Source organism: Myotis daubentonii, chromosome 11, assembly GCF_963259705.1.
Source record: "Myotis daubentonii chromosome 11, mMyoDau2.1, whole genome shotgun sequence".
Taxonomy (NCBI): domain Eukaryota; kingdom Metazoa; phylum Chordata; class Mammalia; order Chiroptera; family Vespertilionidae; genus Myotis; species Myotis daubentonii.
This window is the reverse complement of record NC_081850.1, coordinates 82,165,827-82,187,083: the sequence shown is the minus strand read 5'-3', so window position 1 is coordinate 82,187,083 and position 21,257 is coordinate 82,165,827. Positions and strand designations below refer to the sequence as shown.

At 66.8% G+C, this 21,257-nt stretch overlaps 3 protein-coding genes across 3 annotated transcripts; all 3 read right to left on the bottom strand.

Annotated features, from left to right (window-relative positions):
• LOC132212836 (beta-lactoglobulin-like) lies at positions 1-3,793 on the bottom strand. Its single transcript, XM_059658821.1, has 7 exons — positions 3,676-3,793; positions 2,614-2,753; positions 2,029-2,102; positions 1,400-1,510; positions 790-894; positions 514-556; positions 1-160 (listed from the first exon to the last, which is right to left on the bottom strand). The coding sequence occupies exons 1-6, from the start codon at positions 3,769-3,771 to the stop codon at positions 540-542; spliced, it is 543 nt and encodes a 180-aa protein (XP_059514804.1). The 5' UTR covers positions 3,772-3,793; the 3' UTR covers positions 1-160; positions 514-539.
• Positions 3,794-10,679: 6,886 nt separating this feature from the next.
• On the bottom strand, positions 10,680-14,409 carry LOC132211758 (beta-lactoglobulin-like). The gene is made up of 6 exons (XM_059656255.1): positions 14,283-14,409; positions 13,816-13,955; positions 13,410-13,483; positions 12,059-12,169; positions 11,853-11,957; positions 10,680-10,828 (listed from the first exon to the last, which is right to left on the bottom strand). Exons 1-6 carry the CDS (start codon positions 14,376-14,378, stop codon positions 10,680-10,682), a joined length of 675 nt encoding a protein of 224 aa, XP_059512238.1. The 5' UTR covers positions 14,379-14,409.
• Positions 14,410-18,539: 4,130 nt separating this feature from the next.
• On the bottom strand, positions 18,540-21,139 carry LCN10 (lipocalin 10). The gene is made up of 6 exons (XM_059656254.1): positions 21,029-21,139; positions 20,360-20,499; positions 19,761-19,867; positions 19,390-19,497; positions 19,187-19,285; positions 18,540-18,667 (listed from the first exon to the last, which is right to left on the bottom strand). Exons 1-6 carry the CDS (start codon positions 21,137-21,139, stop codon positions 18,540-18,542), a joined length of 693 nt encoding a protein of 230 aa, XP_059512237.1.
• Positions 21,140-21,257: the final 118 nt, after the last annotated feature.

Genomic DNA, 21,257 nt, shown 5'->3' with positions numbered 1-21,257 from the left:
GTGACTCTTTATTGTGAGGGGCTCAGAGCAGAGGGTCCAGGGAGCAGCCGGCAGGGCCCGGTCCCAGGGGGGCAGCGCCCAGCAGCCTCGGGGCCCCAGCCCCTCCTGGGGCCTCTGGCTGGAAGGAGGGGTGATGTCGTCCTGCAGGAGGGCCGAGGTCCTGGAATGCAGGAGGGTCCCTGTGACCCTGGGGCCTGGGGAACAACCCTCGCCAGCCCTCCCAGCCCCCGGCGCCCACATCCGGCCCGGGACCCCGGGGCGTCCGCCGGTGCGTGTGGCCAGGACACAGGAGACACAGGTCAGTTCACGCCCTTCGGAGGGTGGGCACGCGGCAGCCGATCCCCGAGACCCGGGGGGACCCCGGCTCCAGCCCTTCCCACGGGGTCCGGCAGGTGGCAGGCGGGCGCTCAGGCCCCCGTGTCGGAGGGCGGGGGGCCTGGGGGGGGTGATGGAGCGGAGCCTGGGCCCCCCCGGACCCCACACCCAGAATGTGGGGCGGGACAGGTACGTTACCCAGGAGGCGGGTCGGCAGGACTCGCTTAGACACGGCACCTCTCTGCGGGGGGAGGGGCGGCGTGGGAGGTCATGGGTCGGCCAGGACACCAGAGGGGTCTCAGGGGGACCCCACCTCAGGGGCTCTGCAACCCCACCTCCCATCCACCCCCGAGAAGCCTGGGTGATGGGGAGGCCGCCATGGGAGAAAGGCGTTCCCAGTGCGCATGGCCTTTTGACTGGGGGCCGTGGCAGGGGGTCGGGGGTCAGGGGTCAGGGGTCGGTGGGCAGGGTCACCTTCCGCCTGGGCCGGGGTGAAGACCATCTGGATGTGTATGGGCAGCAGCCTCATGGCCCGGCCGAACTGCTCCATGGCCACCTGGTCCACCTTCGGGGTCCTGGCTGTGGGGGGCGGGGGTCAGTCCCTGGACTGGGGGAGCCGGGACCCTGCCCGGGACGAGGCAGGCAGGGCACCCCGACATCTGAGGTCAGCAGAGCTCAGCCCCGCTTCCCAGGGTCGAACAGGGCTCCGCCCACCTGTCCTCCAGGTCCCTGTCCCCCTCGGCCCAGCCCCCTCCCAGGGCCATGCGGGGTCAGGGTCCCAGGAGATCAGGGCCCCTCCGTCCCGGCCGTGGGAGCATCTTCCCAGCCCGCACCGGCCGTGACCCACGGAGAGCGCTGGGGGCCGGGGCGTGTGCCCGGGAACGTCCCGTCTGCTCTCGGAGGTTATGGCGACAGACATGTTCGCAGCTGACTTTGCACTTGGCAGAGTCATTGAAGCCCTCCGCCCGCCGAGCCTGCAGGGTCCTGAGTCGCCGTCCACTCGCCGCCCCCATCCGTCCCGCCTGAATGTGTGTCCCCTCCCCCCGGGGCCCTGGGACCCCTCCCCCCCGGGCGGCTGGCGCACCCAGGTACTGGCAGGCCAGGCTCTGCTTGGCGGGCGCGGCGTTCTCCAGGCACAGGAAGGCGTAGGTCTCGTAGTCGGTGTCCAGCACGTGCGCCTTGCTGTCCCCCAGGCCTGGAGGTGGACGGGGCGGTGGGTGAGTCCGGGTTCTTCCCTCCAGCAGGAGGGGGATGCGGGTCGGCTCCCCCTGCGCGGCCACCGGGCGAGGACGGGAGAGCGGCTCCTACGCCCCCGACCGGCCAGCCACTCCCTGAGCCGCCCCCGGGCACAGGGGCCTGAGCGCCCGCCACCTGCCGGACCCGGGCTCGGTCATCACTCGTTCCGAGGGGGCCCGCCCACCCCGTGTCCTGGTTAAGAAATGGGGGTTGGCCTGGCAGGTTTGGCTCAGTGGTTGAGCGACAACCTGTGGACTGAAGGGTCCCAGGTGCGATTCCTGGACAGGGCACGTGCCCAGGTGGTGGGGCGTGCAGGAGGCAGCCGATCAATGATTCTCTCCCCCCCCCCCCGCTTTCCTCTCTGAAATCAATAAAAATATATTAAAAAAAAAAAGACAGAAATGGGGTTTCCACGCCGATCTCGCGAGAGCCCGGCAGCGCCGAGGGAGGAGGCCGTCCGCCCGGGGCAGCACGTACTGTTGATCTTGAACTCAGCAGGGACCCCGGTTTTCTCCCCGAAGATCTTGCCCTGGACACAGCTGCCGTCCTCCCTGGAAGACAGTGTCCCGAGAGCCGCCCTCAGGCTCCGCGGTGAGAGCCAACCCCAGCGCCAGAGGCCCACGGCCGGAGCTGGCGCCACACCCACGGGGACCTCTAGTGGCCACCGGGGACCAGGGTCCCGACGCCCCTGGAGCACAGATGGGCTGGGGTGCCCTCGGTCTTCCTCAGGGCGTTGACCTGCATTCCCCGGCAGTGATAGCTCTGGGTTCCCATCCGCCCCCCCAGCTCTCTCTGCCACCCCCTCCCCACCCCAGGGGCAGACAGGGCCATGGCGGGAGGGCCCCGGCCTCGACCCCGCTGCCCCTGGCCAGCGGCCTCCACACAGGCCTCCCCACACTGACCCCGCGTCGCTCTGTGGCCCTAGAGCCCTGGGCAGGGGCTCCAAGGGGCCCGGAACCTCCCGGCCCTGCCCCCCGACCCCATATCGCCCACAGGAAGCCGGGTCCCCTCAGGAGCCCCCCGTCCTGGCACCCACCCCCCTCCCCGCAGCCGGACACCCACCATCTGTGCACCATGATCTCCAGGTCGCCCTGGGGGGTGGGCCGCAGCTCCTTGACGTACATCCTCAGCGGGGCGTTCTGGGTGCTCAGCAGGGCGAGGTCGCTGGCCGCCATGGCCATGGAGTACCAGGTCCCGGCCACCTGGGGAGGGGCCGTGAGCTGCACTGGGGGGCGGGCGGGGACCCCAGCTCCCGGTGGGCTCTCCGACCCTCCCGTCTGGGCCAGCGGAGTCCTACCCACTCCCGACTCCCCCAGGCCGGCCTAGGGCGGGGGCTGGGTCCGCGGGGCCCTCACTGACCCCCCTGGGCCGCTGTGGGACCCCCCTCTGCTGAGCTGAGGAATGTTCTAGCTAAACTCATCTCAGCCCAGAGAAGCACCCCGAGAGCCGCCTCTGTGAGTGAGGGGGAGGCAGAGAGGCCAGGGAGGGCCTGGACTGTGTCCCCCCAGATTCATATGTTGCAGCCCTGAGCCCAGCACCTCAGACCACGACTTTAGGAGGTGAGATCTTTGCCCAGCAGCGTGGCTCAGTGGTTGAGCGTCCCGGGTTCGATTCCCCGTCAGGGCGAGCTGGGGGCTCGATCCCCGGTGGGGGGCGTGCAGGAGGCAGTCGCTCAGTGATCCTCATCATTGGTTTTTCTCTCTCCCCCTCCCTTCCCCCCCCTCTCTAAAAATAATAATAATAATAAGCAATAAAAATAAAAAATATTAATCAAATAAAAAAAGGAAATGGGTCCTGGAAGAGGTGAGGACGTTAAAGGGAGGGTGGGCCCTGGCCCCGCCTGACGGGTGCCGTGTAAGCGGAGGCGATGGGGACACACGGGCACAGAGCGCAGGCCGTGTGGGGGTGCAGGGGGCAGCCGCCCACCCCCGGCCTCGGACCAGCCTCAGGACCTGAGACCCTAAGTGGCTGCTGTTTAAGCCGCCGTCCGGGGGGCTTTGTGAGGGCGGCCCCAGCGGAGTCCTGCAGGCCCCGGACACCCCAGCCGCCCCGTCTTCTGAGGCCCCCGGCGCCCGGCACTCAGCCCCGCCCCAGCCTCCCCACGCACAGCACCGCGTCCCCGACCTTCTGGACGTCCAGGTCCTCCCCGGTCTGGGGCACAAAGATGTCCTGGGTGCCGCACACCAGGGCCACGCTGAGAGCGAGCAGGAGGCACCTCATGGCTGCGGCTGCGGGACTTCCAGCTCCGAGCGCTGAGGCCGAGGCGGCGGGCGCGGGGCCTTATATGGGAGCGGGCGGCCGCGTGGCCACGGGTTCCCCGAATCCCCAAGGCTCCTTCCTCCCAGGGACAATAGGAGGCCTTCTTCCCGCTGAGCTGAAGCCGGAAGGTCCGCTGTGTCCCCCAGTTCCCGGTAGGGCCCCGCAGGGAAGGATGGGGGGCTGGGCTGGCCGCCAGCGGGAGGGACACTGCGGGCCGGGCTCTGGACAGCGGCCTGAGCCAGCCCTGAGGAGGCCGTGTCCCGGGGGGGAGGGGTGCGTGGCCGGAGAGGCCCACGTGAGCCCAGGACCCCTGGACACCGGGTCCGTGTGGCCGCCTGCCCCTCCCCCTCCCCCGCCCGCTGGACCAGCCGCCCGGAAAGGCAGGGTCGCTCCTGGCTCCTCCTGGCTCTGCTGTTCTCTCTTCCTCCACCTGCACAGCCCGAGGCCATGACCTGTGTGTCCTCCCCACTGTGCAGCGGGTCAGTGAGGTTCAGACAGAGCTCGGGGGGCGGCGGCGTGAGCCCCGCACGTGTTTGCTGCTGAGGCCGAGCGGCCGTCACAGCGTCACAGGGCCCGGTGGGGCCGATGGAAGTGGCCTGGCCTCAGCGGGTGGGCAGGTGGGCGGGGCCCCGGGACCCAGCTACCCGGCCCCCAACGGCCATCTCCCGCATGTTTTTAAACATGTTTTGGTTGATTTTTAGAGCGAGAGGAAGGGAGAGAGAGAGAGAGAGGAACATCGATGCGAGAGAAACCAGCATCCGCTGCCCCTGCGCGCCCCACACGGGGGATCAAGCTCGCAACCCGGGCACGTGCCCTGACTGGATTCGAACCCGGGACCTCCTGGTTGACAGGTCGGCGCTCGGCCACAGCCACACCGGCCGGGCCGGTCCTCACGGTTCATGAAGAGCAGCTCGGGGCCTGCGGGGTCCTCAGAGGCGGCTGCTGGTTCAGATGAGACCGTGCTGTGGCGGGGGTGGGGGGAGGGTGGGGGGCTAGCCTAGTGCCTGGTGTCCTAACGGGGAAGCAGGGGCAGAGCGGGGTCGCGGGGAGAAGGGCTGGGCAGCAAAGGCAGAGGTGGCCTGAGCCGAGTGCCCGCAGCTGGGAGAGGCGGGAAGGAGGGTCCCGGAGCCTGGGGCGGGGCAGGGGCGGCCGGACACCCGGACCGTGGGCTCCCGGCCTCAGCACCGGGGAGAGGGGATCCCCTGTCAGCAGCCCCCGCCGGCCCCGCGGGCTCCTGGGCGATGACGGCCCGAGCCAGAGGCACAGGCCCGGACGGGCGTCTACCGTGACCCGGGGGGCAGAGGCCGCCCAGCAGGTCACGCGGGGCCGGGGCAGCGCCAGGAGAGCGGGCGTCCGGGTTCCCGGAGCTCGGGGCACGCGGCCGCCAGCCGCAGGCGTTTCCTGCAGGCTTCTCGGAAGCCCCGGGCGCCTGCCAGGGGGCGCGTGTCCCGGCCGCTCCCGGCACCTTCTCCGGCCACGGAGCCGCGTTTCCAGGAATGAGGTTCCGTGGAAAACCCTGAACCAGGAAATGGAGCCTCTGGCACCGGCAGCAGGAGGCCCCGAGGGACACACCTGTGGGACCTGGCGGAGGCCTCGCCCACCGTGCGCCCCGTCCCCCCGAGGGCCCTGGCACCCGGGAGCCGGGTGGGGGTCGGGCCTGTAGTCGCCGAAGCGGGAAGTTACTGCAGCGAAGTGACCCCAGGCGGCCTCGATGGCAATGCCACGTCCCCCGAGGCCTGCTCCCCGACACCGGGCAGCGCGTGGGCTCCTGAGCGCCCGTCCCCCCAGCGCCAGGGCCCTGAGCAGGTGCCGTCATGGTTACGGCCGGTCCAGGAGGCATACCTTTCCCCTGTGGGGGCTCCGTCCCCACACAAATCATCACCCAGTTCCTTCCCAGGCCACCACCGTGCCCACCCCCGATACCACCACCATGCCCACGCCCCATACCACCACCGTGCCCACACCCCATACCACCACCATGCCCACGCCCCATACCACCACCATGCCCACGCCCCATACCACCACCATGCCCACGCCCCATGCCACCACCGTGCCCACGCCCCATACCACCACCATGCCCACCCCCATACCACCACCATGCCCACCCCCCATACCACCACCGTGCCCACCCCCCATACCACCACCATGCCCACCCCCATACCACCACCATGCCCACCCCCCATACCACCACCGTGCCCACCCCCCATACCACCACCATGCCCACACCCATACCACCACCGTGCCCAACCCCCATACCACCACCGTGCCCAACCCCCATACCACCACCGTACCCATCCCCCATACCACCACCGTACCCATCCCCCATACCACCACCGTACCCACACCCCAGGCCCCAGGCACAGCCTTATCACAGCAAATATAATGTCCACCCCCAAATGTGCCTCCAAACCGCACCCCCCCCACAGCCACTGACAGCAGGGCGGTTCCTCCAAAAAGCAAAGAGCCCTGTGACCAGCAGTGCGCCCTGGGCGGGCACCCAGAGAGCCGTCAGCAGGTCTCAAAGGGACATTTGCACACCCATGTTCGTAGCAGCCAAGTGTGGGCACAGCACGGCGCCCCTCTAGGAGGGATGGAAAAACCAATGTGGTCCATCCACACGGGCGGCGTTACTCAGACTTAAAGGGAAGGGATTCCTGCCCAGCGGCGTGGCCAGGAGCCGCGGTTCAACTCCCGGGCAGGGCACAGGCCCGGGCTGCGGGCTCGATCCCTTGTGTGGGGCGTGCAGGAGGCAGCCGACAGCTGCGGGCCCGCCCTCTGAGCGGCTGCTCCCACTGTGGGGGCGCAGTGACCCCCAGGGGCAGCTCCGGTGTTGAGCACCTGCCCCTGGGGGTCAGTGTGTGTCAGCGCGACTGGTCGACCAGTCGTCTGGTCGTTCCGCCATTCGGTCGCTGGGCTTTTATTACATAGGATGTTTCCATCTCGCTCCCTCTCCCTTCCGCTCTGACATCAGTAAAGTCTTGTTCTTTAAGGGAAGGAAGCCTGGGTGGGCCTGGGTGAAGGAAGTGGTCACCGAGGGACACGCCTGCAGGTCCCACCCCAGGGCCGGGCGGCTCCAGGGACGGACACCGCGGCGGCCGCGTCTAACACCTGGACGGGGGCCCGCGGCGCGTTTTCCCGTCTCCGCGTGCACAGGCGGCTGTGATAGGGCTCTGCTCCCGCCTGGAGAGGGTCAGCCCGTGACCCGACCGGCCAGGCGGAGGAGGTGCACAGGACAGGGGTGGGGGGGGGCAGTTCGGGGGCTCGGTCTCCGACCACAGGCTGACTTTTCTCCATCCTTCCCGCGCCCAGTAACTCCACCAACGCCCGCACTGTGGCCCCTTTCCTGGGTCTGGATGACGAACGTGTGTCCCTACAGAGTCTGGCCTCGTCCCGGGAAACTGTTACACCAGCTGGAAACCATTCGTTCCATTTATTTTCTGGCCTTGCAGGAGCGAGCCGGGCGGGCGGGGCTCAGCAGGGCAAAGCTGCTGCACCTGAGGCTGGCGCAGCTGGCGCTGGCGGCAAAGACCAGCGGGAAAGCCACAGAGACGGGTGGGGGCGGGGCGGGGCGGGGCGGGGGGAGTACGGCCAGAGGGAGAGCCGGTGGTGCAACCCGCAGCAAGAAATACCAGAGGGGACTGCTCCCTCCTCCCCAGCGGCCTCCTCCTGCCCCTCATCATTGCCGTCTCTCTCCCTCTCCCCTCCTCTCTGACATCAATACAAATCCATTTCTGTTAAAAAGGGAGCTATTTTGCCAGGGGTTTCACCGCTGTCATGTCTCCCCGGAAGGTCCCCCATCGAGCCCACATGGGACCTCAGGATGAACGTTCTTAGGAAATCTGTGCGTGAGACGGCGCTAAAGGGAGGCCATCGCGGAGGAGCCGGGCCTCCCCGTGACCAGCGTCCTCCTCTCTCTCTCTCTCTCTCTCTCTCTCTCTCTCTCTCTCTCTCTCTTTCTCTTTCTCTCTCTCTCTCTTTCGTCCTTCGCTGTATTCGAACCTCAGGCCCAGCAATCCCCAGGCCAATTCTCTATCCACTGAGCCAAACCAACCCGCACTCCTCTATTCTCTTTTTTTTAGGGCCTGACGTACAGCGTTTCAATCGCCTCCTTTTTTCTGGTGGATTCAACTGAGACCACTTGTTGAGGTGAAAGCACTCACGTTTGCCTCTTGTTGATCACTGAGAGAGAGAGAATTTGACGGGGCCCTGTAGTTCATTGTGAAATCCCTACATGAGGAGGGAGAAAAGGAGACTATGTCATTTCTTTCCATGTCTCTGATCTTCAGAAATATTCCCCCGAGAAAATCGGGGAGAAGAGACAGGGAATGAGGTGACGTGTGCCCAGCTCCTGAGAAGTCTCAGACTCTGAAGGAATCACAGGGGAACTCCCTGTGAACTAGAAGGCATCTGGTCGGCCTCGGTCCGGAAGGCAGTCTGGGCTCAATAGTCCTTTTCCAGAGAGCGGGTTGCCTCACTTGGGGAAGAAGTTGCACCGCGTGTCTGTTTTCCATCCCCTTCCTCTGACCTCGTCCTCTTAGATTTCCTCTCCGCAAAGCCAATGGAACGGTTGTATCTCAGACTTGGGCCCAAAACCCTCTCGGATGAGTTGTCGCACCTGGATCCTGCCCTCACCTCACCCGGCATCGCCACGTGCACATGTTTATCTAGATGAAAAGATGGTGAGAACGTCAAGACGGCATATTGGGCGAGAGATGGGTATACTGACGACTTACTATCGCATCCTGATCTCTGATTTATTATGGCAGCTCTTCCGGAACACTAGGAGTGTGCGGTGCTTTTCTCTGAAGTTTTCCCTGCCCCTGTACCTCACCACGGACGGCACCCACTCGACAGGGACTGCCATGTGTTCAAAGCACAGTGTCACTCACAGAAATAAACGGTGCGACGCCCCCTCCCCTAAGGTGCTCCTTCTGCATGGAGCCTCTCACGGACCGTCAAAGACAGACAACAGGGTAGGTGGAGGGTAGGGGGTTCGGTGGGAATGGGGAGCAACTGGAGAAACAAAACCTGAAAAGAATGGTTCTTTCTCTAGTTCTTTTCCTTTTTCTTTAAAAAAAGAAAAGAAAAAAGAAATATGAGAGGGCTTTGCAGATGTTCATACATAAACAATACAATAACCTTATCTGATACAGAGGGAACGTGCACGCGTACCATCATTCCGTAACGGTCACGATGGCTGCACCCACAGCGGAGGCAGGGACCTGAGGCTGCGCCCCCCGCCTGGCAGGGCTGGACGGGGGACCTCAGGCCGCACCCCCAGCCATGAAGGGCTTGATGGGGAACCTCAAGGTGCACCCCCCGCCCCGGCGCTGGGCCAGGTGACCTGAGGCCACGCCCCCCACCCTGTGGGGCTTGATGGGGGTGGGGCCGGCTGGGGTCTGGATCTAGCTCAATGGGGGTGGGGCCGGCTGGGCCTGGGTCTCGCGTGATTTCGAGGCGCATGTGGGTGGGCGGGGACTTGACTCTGACAGGAGGAAGATGTTCATATACATTTTACTACTTTTTTTCATCTCTGACACTTCTATGATAGAGAAAGTGCAAATAGCAATATTAAAATATTCCCTCTAATTAATTCCCTGTTAATGTGCACGAATTTCGTGCACCGGGTCACTAGTTAATAATAATACAAGAATAAACTCTGTGTGTCAAGTACTCCTTTTGCCCACCTGCACGTGTGGCCTTCTTACCATCTCTCTTTTGTTTTTAATATTTTTTTTATTGATTTCAGAGAGGAAGGGAGAGGGAGAGAGAGATGGAAAATCAATGATAGGAGAGTCACGGACCGGCTGCCTCCTGCACGCCCCGCACTGGGGACGGAGCCCACAACCTGAGCCTGTGTCCTGTCCAGGAATCGAACCCTGACCTCCTGGCCCCTAGGTCGACGCTCAACCACTGAGCCACGCTGGCCGGGCACTTTCTTCACGTTTCTGGCTCCCAGCTCCTAGAACCCCCGGAATTTCCTGGGTGACAGCGTGTCTCAGTCTCCCGAACAAGCCCCTTCCCGCCCCCTGGATGTTGAGGGGCGGAAAGCCCTCAGGATGGGGGCAAACCCCGGGCCTTTGTCCCGCCTCCTCCCTGAGGAGGGCACAGGGTGGGGGCGAGTTCAGTGACCAGTGGCCAGCGGTTCCATCAGCCACGACTGTGGAAAGCAGCTGAACCCCAAAGGACAGGCTCGGGGGGCTCCTGGCTGGGGACCACGGGAGATGTGGGGGCGTGGCCCTGGCGGCAGGGCCCCCCCTTGTCCTGAGCATCTCCTCCGCCTGGCTGGTCCTGGGCTTTATTCGTGACAGTAGGCCAGGGCTCCAGTAGCTCAAGCGTTCCCCGAGCCCCATGAGCCACCCCAGCAAGTCCCAGGAGGTGTCGGCACCCCCAGCTGCAGCCGAGGGCCGGTGCAGGGGACAGACTGTGGTCGGCGTGTGGTGGGGCGGGGCGGGGGCCTCTGTCCGAGCCTGTGGGGTGGGGGATGGGAGCTGCCCTGCTGACTGCCCAGTGGGCACTGAAATAAATGTGTGGCCGGCTGGTGTGGCTCAGTGGTTGAGCGTCGACCTAGGAACCAGGAGGTCAGGGTTCGATACCTGGTCGGGGCACAGGCCCGGGTTGCGGGCTCCATCCCCAGTGAGGGGCGTACAGGAGGCAGCCAATGACTCCCTCTCATCCCTGATGTTTCTATCGCTCTCTCCCTCTCCCTTCCTCTCTGAGATCAATAAAAATATATATTTTAAAAATTAAATTAAAAATGAAATAAGCGTGTGCTCGGCGCCGGGTGCTGTGTGCGCCGGTGACGCTGCGGGTGGATTGCACGGGGCCTGCGCTCGGCTGGCGTCACGCCTGTCCCACGGGTACCTGGCTCAGGTGGGGACCTGTGTCCCTGCAGCTGGGGCTGGGGGCGCACCCGTAGGAGGGGCTGGCGTCAGGATGGAGCGGGGCGTGGAGGGGGCAGCCGGGGTCAGGCAGCCCTGCCCGACCAGCGAGGGGCCTGGGGCTGACTGCGCCCGGGCTGGTGAGGACGGAGGGACAGGGAGTGACCAGCACCCCGAGGGGCTGGCCCTGTCCCCTTGTTTCTCTGGCGTCAGCTGTGCCCTCCAGCCCCCCCGCCCCCGCCTCCCGCCCGCCCCCACCGGCCCCAGGAAAGACGCGGCAGACGGGCGCTGGTGTGTCTCTTTATTGTGAGGGGCTCAGAGCAGCCGGTCGAGGCGGCACCGAGGGGCCTGGTCCCAGGGGGGCGGCGCCCAGCAGCCTCATGGCCTCAGCCCCTCCTGGGGCCCCCGACCGGGAGGAGGGGGTGACGTCGGACGAGGGGTCACGCCGTCCTGCAGGGAGGCCGAGGTCCTGGAATGGACGAGGGGCCCCTGTGATCCTGGGATCCTGAAGGACGGACCTCGCCAGCGCCCCTGGGGGTGCGGACGCCCCTCCTGGGGAGACAGAGCCCCTCACCCACCTCAGGCCCAGTGCCCGCCCCCAACGCCAGCCCCTCGCAGCCCCCCCCCACCCCGCGCCCACACCCGGCCCTCGATCCTGGGGCGTCGCCTGTGCGTGTGGCCAGGACACAGGAGACACACGGCAGTTCACGGCCCTTCAGAGGGTGGGCACGCGGCAGCCGATTCCCAAGTCCCCAGGAGACCCAGGCTGCAGCCCTTCCCCCGGGGGTGGGGTGGGGGGTGATGGAGGGGAGTCAGGGCCCCCGGGACCCCACACCCAACGCTGAGCGGGGCAGGTACGTTACCCAGGAGGCGGGTCGGCAGGACTCGCTTAGACACGGCACCTCTCTGCGGGAGGAGGGGTGACGTGGGAGGTCACAGGTCAGCGACCACACCAGGGGGACCCCACCTCCCACCCACCTCCCGGGAGGCCTGGGGGACGGGGAGGCCACCAGGGGAGAAAGAGCCTCCCCGTGCGCAAGGCCTTCTGACTTGGGGGGCCGGGGGGCGGGGGGACAGGGGGTAGCAGGGGGGCCGGGGGGGGCGGGGGGCCGGGGGGCCGGGGGGCCGGGGGATGGGGGGTAGCAGGGAGTGGGGGGTCACCTTGCGCCTGGGTCGGGATGCGGATGATAGGGATGTGCATGGACAGCAGCCTCAGGGCCCGGCCGAACTGCTCCATGGCCACCTGGTCCACCTCCGGGGTCCTGGCTGTGGGGGGCGTCAGGGGGCGGGCGTCAGAGTGTGGCTCCCCGGGCCCAGGCTCCCAGCTGCCCCGACTCGAGCTGCCTCCCGGGCGGGGATGTACGCACCCAGGTACTGGCAGGCCCGGCTCTGGGCGGGGGCGGCCGTGTTCTCCGCGCAGACAAACAGGTAGTTCTTGTAGTCGGTGTCCAGCACCACGAGCCTGTTCTCCTCCAGGTCTGGGCGAGAAGCAGAGAGGAAGCGAAGGTGAGGTCCCCGCGCCCTCCGCGGGCTGTGGGCTCCTGCCCAGAACCAACTCCTCGGCCAGAGGCCCGCGAGGCAGGAGAGGAAGGGAGAGGATGGGACACACAGCACCTGCTGCAGGTGAGCGGCCAGGTGTGCGGCCGGCCAGGTGGGCTCAGGCCCAAGGGGCAGAGGCAGACAGGAGGAGCTGGAGGCGGGGTGAGGGGTGAGGGGTGAGGGCAGGAGGCACTTTGCAGGGGGAGGGGGGGAGGAGGGGAGGGGGAGGGCGGGACAGCCTGGAGCCCTGGGAGCGAGGAGTGGAGGAGGGCAGGGCAGCCTGGAGCCATCCTGCCGGGAGTCAGAGTTTGCTGGAGGGACGAGAAGTCTCCCTGCACCACTTCCCTCTACGTTCTGAGCCGCCCTCGCTGGGTCGTGGCTCGTGTGGCCCTCGAGCTGGAGGGCCCCAGGTTTGATTCCGGCCGAGGACACACACCTCGGAGCAGGCCTGACCCCGGGCCCCGGTCGGTCGGGTGCGTGCAGGAGGCAACCAGTCCATGCGTCTCTCACCTCGATGTTTCTCTCTGTCTCTCCCCCTCCCTCCCACTCTCTCTAAAAACCAATGGAGAAACATCCTGGGGTGAGGGTTAAAAATTTAAAATTTCGCCCACCCAGGGTGGCTCAGTGGTTGAGCATCAACCCAGGAACCAGGAGGCCACTGGTTTGGTTCCTGGTCGGGGCGCAGGCCCTGTCGGGGCTCCGTCCGCAGTGGGGGGCGTGCAGGAGGCAGCCGACCGATGGGTGATGTTCCTCTCTCATCACCGATGTTTCTCTCTCTCTGTCCCTCCCCCTTCCTCTCTCTCTAAAAACCACTGAAAACTTATTTAAAAATAAGTAAATAAAAAATAGAAACGTCTGTGCCGATGCCCGGGACAAGAGGCTGACCCTGCGCCGTCTCTATTTTGTGTCTCGTTATCAAAGATGAAGGCAGAATGTGCCAACTGCCTGGAGAATCCGTGGAGAGGGAGGCGCTCTGGGTCCTCTGACGCCGTGAGGGGTGCAGGCCCAGCTCAGGTGTCACCTTCCACCGCCTGCAGTGAGCAGGATGCAGCCCTGCAGCCCCCCCCCCAAGCGCTGCCCCCCGAGGGCCCGCCCCGCACCCCCTGAGGCACCCACAGGCCCACACCCGCCTCCCGCCTCCCGCAGGGCTGAGGCTGACCCCTGGGCCCGGCCACTCACAGTCGATGTTGAACGTCCCTGCTCGCTCGGTTCTCTCGGCCAAGATCTTCTCCTCAACACACCGGCCGCCCTCCCTGAAGGGCGGTGACCGCGTAACGGTGACACCCAGGCTGAGGCAGCCACTGTCACCCTCACACAGACAGAGCCATGGCGGGAGGGCCCGGCCCCGCTGCCCCTGGCCAGCGGCCTCCACACAGGCCTCCCCACCCTGACCCCGCGTCGCTCTGTGGCCCCAGAGCCCTGGGCAGGGGCTCCAAGGGGCCCGAACCTCCCAGGTCTGCCCCCCGACCCCCAAACCCCGACCCCGACCCCGACCCCACGCCGCCCACGGGAAGCCGGGTCCCTCAGGAGCCCTGCCCCCCCCCCGTCCTGGCGCCCGGCCCCCTCCCCGCAGCCGGACACCCACCGTCTGTGCACCATGATCTCCAGGTCGCCCTGGGGGGTGGGCCGCAGCTCCTTGGCGTACATCCTCAGGGCGGCGTTCTGGGTGCTCGGCCGGGCGAGGTCGCTGGCCGCCGTGGCCACGGAGAACCAGGTCCCGGCCACCTGGGGAGGGGCCGTGAGCTGCACTGGGGGGCGGGCGGGGACCCCAGCCCCCGGGTGGGCTCTCCGTCCCTCCCCTCTGGGCCAGGCCCCGTCTAACTGGGGTCACGAGCACGCCGGCCCCCTGCGGGCGGCCACACACTTGCAAGGACACCCCGTGCAGCCCCGGGGGCTCAGAGGCCACAGCATGAGTCTCCCAGCACCACCTGGGCCTTGGGAGACAGAGCAGCGGAGGGCCCCAACGTCCCAGCCGCCCGGTCTTCTGAGGCCCCCGGCGCCCTGCACTCAGCCCCGCCCCAGCCTCCCCACGCACAGCACCGCGTCCCCGACCTTCTGGACGTCCAGGCCCTCCCCGGTCTGGGGGACGCCCATGTCCTGGGTGCCGCACACCAGGGCCACGCTGAGAGCGAGCAGGAGGCACCTCATGGCTGCGGCTGCGGGACTTCCAGCTCCGAGCGCTGAGGCCGAGGCGGCGGGCGCGGGGCCTTATATGGGAGCGGGCGGCCGCGTGGCCACGGGTTCCCCGAATCCCCAAGGCTCCTTCCTCCCGGGGACAATAGGAGGCCTTCTTCCCGCTGAGCTGAAGCCGGAAGGTCCGCTGTGTCCCCCAGTTCCCGGTAGGGCCCCGCAGGGAAGGATGGGGGGCTGGGCTGGCCGCCAGCGGGAGGGACGCTGCGGGCCGGGCTCTGGACAGCGGCCTGAGCCGTTTCTCTCTGGGCTCCCTGAGCCCCGCCCGTCCCAGGAGCCAGGACAGCACCCCGACTGGAAAACCTGGGGTCACCGCGGGGGGTCCGAAGGTCTTGACCTCTTCTCCCCAAATCACCTCTTTTTAAATGTGTTTGTTGGTTGTTAGAGAGAGAGGAAGGGAGGGGGAGAGATGGAAATACCGATCGGCTGCCCCTGCACGTCGCCTCCTGGGGATCGAGCTCACAACCCGACGTGTGCCCTGACCGGGAATCGGCCGCACGGCACCTCCTGACCTCGCTGCCTCTCCGCTCCGATCCGTCCCCTGGCTCGAGGCTCACAGCTATCTGCCTGCTGGGCAAAATGAGTGACACAGCCTGTCACCCCCGCCCCCCCCAGCGATCCAGCCCCCAGTTCAGACCAGGTTATTCTCTGTAAACGGAAGTGACTCGGTCTTTGCCAGGAGCCCCATCGAAACCACCTGGGGACGCCCAGGACGCCGCTCACTGGCCCAGAGCCCGGAGGCAGGCCCCGCGACCACACGACCACACGCCGTGGGGCGACCCTCAGCCGAGAAGGAGGCCAGAGGGGCCCTCGGGAGCCAGGTGAGTGCCGCCCGCTGAGGCGATGGGGGCGCGAGGCTGTAGGCCGTGCCAGCCCTCTGGGCGCCGTCCCCCTGACCACAGAAGAGAGAAGGGCTGCCTTACACCGCCCCCCACCAACGCCCCCAGGGAGAGGCCTGGTTTGTGGAGAGCGGAGTCCGCAGGGCCTCATGCAACCGTCCTCTCTTCCTCCAGGCTCACGGGGCTCCCGTCTTTTTTTAAATAAAAATAAAAACCCTCCGGTCGTTCAGCTGTGACCCCCTGAGCCCTCACGGAGGAGCGGCACTTGCAAGTTTCCTAAGGAAACGCTCGGGGAGCGAGGGGCAGGCACACGGAAATGTCTCCTCATTTCTAACGAGAGGTTCGGTGCGCGAATCCGTGCACCGGTGGGGTCCCTTGGCCTGGGCGGCTGTCAGGGCTGATCCCGGCCGTCACCCAGTTCCAATTGGACCAATCCGGGCAGCTGGCGGGGGGGGGGGGGGCGGGGGGGACCGCAGGAGGTTGGCCAGCAGAGGGGGGGGACCGAGGGAGGTTGACTTGAGAGCACACTGACCACCAGGGGCAGCTCCTGCGTTGAGCGCCTGCCCTCTGGTGGTCAGTGCGCGTCATAGCTACTGGCCGGACGTCCGGTCGTAAAGGTTGCTTAGGCTTTTATATGCAGAGATGTGTTTGTCCTCACATCTAGACGCAGGTCTGACAGGCCCTCCGTCGTGGTCTCGAAAATGTATAGAAATTTTAGGGAAAGAGACACCTTCCCCGCAGCCGCTGTCCTGCCAGGAGACGCGCTGTCCTGCCGCGGGCCCAGCCCGGAAGGGGGATGGGCCAGCTGCCTGTCGTGGCCGTGGGCCTGTTTCTCCGCTTCCCTCCCAGGGATGCTGTTGGTGTTTCATGTTGACAACGACCTCTTCTGGTTTTATTGCAAAGAATGGATTTTTTTAAAAATATATTTGTATTGATTTCAGAGAGGAAGGGAGGAGAGAGGGGGATAGGAACATCAATGATGAGAGAGAATCATCGATCAGCTGCCTCCTGCACACCCCCTACTGGGGATCAAACCCACAACCCGGGCATGTGCCCTGACGGGGAATCGAACCCAGGACCAGTCAGTCCGCAGGCCGGCGCTCTATCCACTGAGCCACACCAGCTAGGGCTTAACTTTTAATTGTACAGCGATCCGCTCTCATTTGTCAACAGATGCACGTTTAGGAGCACATGGAGGGTCTTCTGATCACCATCACCCCCCAATATACTCACACCCAGTGCACACACACCCAGTGCACACACCCCAGTGCACACACACCCAGTGCACACACCCAGTGTACACACACTCAGTGTACATACACCCAGTGCACACACCCCAGTGCACCCACACCCCAGTGCACACACCCAGTGCACCCACACCCCAGTGCACACACCCCAGTGCACACACCCAGTGTACACACACACCCAGTGCACACACACCCAGTGCACACACCCAGTGTACACACACACCCAGTGCACACACCCAGTGTACACACACCCCAGTGCACACACCCCAGTGCACACACTCAGTGTACACACACCCCAGTGCACACACCCCAGTGCACACACTCAGTGTACACACACCCCAGTGCACCCACACCCCAGTGCCCATGGGCCCCAGTGCACACACCCCAGTGCACACAGCCCCTCCCCCAAATGCCTATAAAGAAAGGACCTACTGCCTGGAGGGCCTCGATGGGCACAGATTATGCAGAGAGCACATGAGAAACCATGGCAACAAGGTGAGTTATCCCTGGATTTATCACGTACTTGATGGCAACCCGGGGATCTGGGGGGCGGGAGATTACAGGCAATTTGCATTTCTTACGTGTAAAATCGCATGCAAGTGCATTTCCATCTCTTCAGTCCGAGTACCTGCTTAGGTTCCGATTATGCAAAAGTCAGGAAATGCTGAAAATTCCAGGGTGGGAGCTGAAAACCCGGTCTTGTCCCGCCCCCTCCAGAGGGTGGCCTTTCCGTGATTTCATCGTTGATGGATCGCACAAGGGCTCGGGAAACCAGGAAAGCAAGGCAACGGGAGGGTTTCAGGGGCCCCTTCAGTGTGGCCATCCCCGCGCCCTGGACGGGGGCCTCCGCTGGCTGCGAACCGGGTTGGCAGGGTTTTCCTGAGCATCTGAGGGCCCGTGAGTGGCCGACCGCCATGCTTCTCGGGCTGCTGTGCTGCCAGGGCCTGGCCCGGCCGCGGGGGGTGGGGCGAGTGCTGGCTCGGCGTCCTTGCCCTCATCCACCTCCCTCACAGGGGCCGGCCGCTGTCTGCCCAGCGCCTGGGCCTCTGGCTCATCTCCCGGGGACCCCCCACCCCCGCCGGTGGGAGATTGGTGCACAAGGGCCAGGGAGACCCGAGCAGAGGCGAGCAGGGGGCGCCAGAACCCTGTGAGGACCTCGAGCAGAGCCGGGCAGCGCCCAGGTCCCCGACGGCGGCATCACGAATCCTGCCCAGCGCAGACTCCAGCCACTGAGCCCGCCCGGCAGGTTGATGCCATAGCGGGAGGCCAAGCACACGCCTGGCTGGACGCTGAGAGCCTGGGGCGGCCGGCCGGGGCCTGGGGCAGCTGGGCAGGGCCTGGGGCGGCCATGAGGGGCCTGGGGCTGCCGGCCGGGGACAGTGGACGGGGAGGGAGGGCAGGCGCGAGGCAGGAGTGGGAGCTGAGGCTCTGTAGAGGCCATCGGGCAGCATGGCTGACGTCCAGCGACGAGGAGGCCCCTGGACGAGCAGCAGGACGTGCCTCTGGGGCGTGCAGCACCCCCTGCCTCCCGGGCGGCGTGTGCCTCAGCCGCGGCCTCACTCCCAGGTCCGCAGGCGCCGGCTGGGGAGCCCACTAGCCCCCTGAGCTCGCTGATTAGCCAGAGGCCGGCCTGGCCGCGCCCCTTGCCGGCGGGGGGAGGGGGACAGGGGACGGGGTAACAGGAGCTTCTGCTTGATCACAACTGAGCTCCGCCCACTTTCTCTGCTCTTGGTTTGCTGGGGAAGGCGGCGATGTCACAGGTCACAGTAGCCCACAGCCCAGGCCTGTGCCCTTGACCGGAATCAAACCCTGACCTCCGGGTTCACAGGTCAACACTCAGCCACTGAGCCCCGCCGGCCGGGCTCCCGCACTCTTCACGGCTCGGCTCAAGCGGCACTTCCTCCAGGAAGCCCTCCCTGACTGCTGGGCCGCCCTGACCGAGTCGCGCCCGCTGTAGCTGGGTGCGGGGTGCCCGCGCCCGTGCCCCTCCCAACCAGGATTCCGTCTGTGAGGCGTGCGTTTGCCTGTCTTGCTCACGGCTCGCCCCCGGGAGCTAGCGCGGCGCCCGGCACGGAACACGTGCTCGCCGGGTTGGTGACGAAGCGAGTGGCTTCCTGAGAGGGCGTCGGCGTCACGGGCGCGGAGGGGGGCGGCGGCCGCGCTGCACAGAAAGCACGCGCACGCGGGCAGTGGGCCAGCCGTGTCTATTGCACAGCAGATGAGGGCGGCAGTATCTTCCTGCCACCCCTGGGGACGGCCAGGAGGGACGGTGACCGTGGAGGACGCCTTCGGGCCTGGGCCTCGCGCCCTCAGCAAGCGGTGGAATGGGAAGAGCTGCCTCAGCGACAGGGCTCCCCTGGTCGAGGGACCACACATCGGCCGCAGGAGAGAGCAGGACGGCGGGCTCAGGGCAGGATGGTGTGCGCACAGGAGGCTGTGGGAGGGGCAGCGACCGGCGGGTGGAGCCACGGCTGCCGTGCACAGGCGGGCGATTCTCCCTGGCGTCCCCGGTGCTGGTCCCGGGCACCTCGAGGGTACAGCCCGAGCGCCCTGGCCCCCCAGCCACAGTGCAGAGAGCCGATGGGACCAGCACGCGTGCCTTCCGTCTCTCTGAGGAGCCGGGCGGGGGGCGGGGGCGGGGCGGAGGTGCGTGGTCCGAAAGCCTTGCGGCCGCATTTACCGTCTTTGGGGAGCACTGTCGCGCCCGCTGTGAGCGCCCGGGTCTCACAGATGTCCACGAACCTCCTCATGCTCGGGAAGGTGGTCTCGTTCCGTCTGCCTGGACGGGACGCAGTCATGGCCTCGGCGCGTCCAGGCTGGCGCCCGGGGCTGCCCGCTCCCCCCGCCCCGCCCGGCCCGGCCACGGCCGCCAGAGGGACTCACTGAAGAGCAGCAGGGCCTGGGAGCGCCGGCCCGCCCGGCCCAGGCGCAGGTCGACGACGCCGTAGCTGTAGTCGGTGGTCAGCACGCGGAAGCCCTCCACGCCCTTCACTGGAAGGAGGAGACCAGAGCCGCCTGACTCCTCCACCCACACGAGGGGGTGGGGGGTTGGAAGGCTTGGGGGTCCCCCCTCCCCACCCCGGGCCCGGCCCCCAGGACTGCACCAGCCGCGCTCGGGGAAGGACAGGCTCAGGGGCCGCCACGGGCCTGTCTCGGGCGTCCACCCGCCCGTCCGCATCCCAGGGGGCATAGGGGCCACGGGGGCAGTGCAGGCGGGCGTCATGCCCAGCGTCTGGGTTCGAGCCCGTGGATGCCCCCCCCCCCGCCTTCCTCCCCGGCCTCACACGCACAGGGGTTCCGGAATACCGCCTTCTTCCCGTCCTTCCTCAGGACGACCGCGCGTGACTGGCACCCCTGAGACCTGCGGGGGGAGGAGGACTGTGACTCACAGGCAGGGAGCCCCGCTTCCCACCCGCAGCCACCAGCCCCCCAAGAAGACCCTCTCGGCCCCTCCTCCAACCTCTGCCCCGAGGGACCCGGGGGCGGGGGGTGGGGTCCCTGGAAGCCTCACTCCTGCTCCTATGCCTTCGGGCTCTCGTTTCAGAACTTTCTGGCCAGTCGGGGCCCGGCTGCGCTCAGGGGACCCCCAGACACCGGCTGCCACTCAGGGGACCCCCAGACACCGGCTGCCGCTCAGGGGACCCCCAGACACCGGCTTCCTGCCCCGAGCCCGGGCCCCAGTGCCTCTCTCTAACCAGCCCTTGGCCTTTCGGGGCAGGAAGTGGGGATGTGGCTGCCGGTCAGTCCTGGGGGGGTCCCCAGGCCGCCCAGGACCCTGCCCTGCCCCCAGGTCCTTCTGGTGGAGAGGGAGCCTCCTGGGCTGTTGGGGGCCGGGAAGGAGGGGGGCCCTCACCGGGGGAAGGCGAGGACCACCCGCAGCTGGCCCAGTCTGTGCACCCGCACCACGGCCGCCCCCAGCTTCTGCGTGTCTCTGCCCGGCAGGAACCCCCTGGCGTCGGTGGCGATGGCGAGAATGTACCAGAACCCTGAGAACTGCAGAGAGGGCGCTGGAGAGCGTGGACGCCGCCCCCTCCCCAGGCCCGTGAACCCACCGGACACGTGACCCCGGCCTGCGGCCCAGCCCACGTGCAGGGCTGTGGGGCCGGGGGTGGCACAGGGCTGGACACCGAGGGCAGAGCCTCGTTCCGGGGGGCCCCTTCCTCCCCACTCGCCCGGCACCCCTCCCGCCGGCTTCCTGCTGCAAACCCGCGTTCCCAGCCTCTGCCCACGCCCCCCCCCCACCGGAACCCGCCACCGGCCGCAGTCCGTTATCCCAGAACATGCCCTGCTCATTCCACCCCCTCTGCCCGCCCAGCACGTCCGGGTAACCTCAGGCCACACCCTCGGGGCCTCTTTGGGGGGGACGTCCCCAAAGAGGCTGTCAACCCCTCGGGGAGGCCGGTGGGCAGCCCGCTGGGCCCGTGGAGGTTCCTGCCGCCTCAGGACGCCCCCCCCCCCGCCCCCCGCATCCCCGGCCTTTTGTGGCCGGGCACTGGGCGCAGGGACTGGGCACCAGGCTCACCTTGTTCCAGTTGAGGTTGTGGGACTCCCTGGGGAGCTGCTCCTGGGGCTGGGCCCCCACAGCCAGCACCAGCGCCAGCACCAGCCCGGGCGGCAGCCGCCCCAGCCCCATCTCGCCTCCTCCCTCAGCCACCGACACCGAGTTTAAACCTCCCTGCCCGTCCACCAACCACAGGCATCGGCCAACCTGGAGCTGCCAGAGGGCCGGGGTGGGCGAGGGGGAGGGCGGG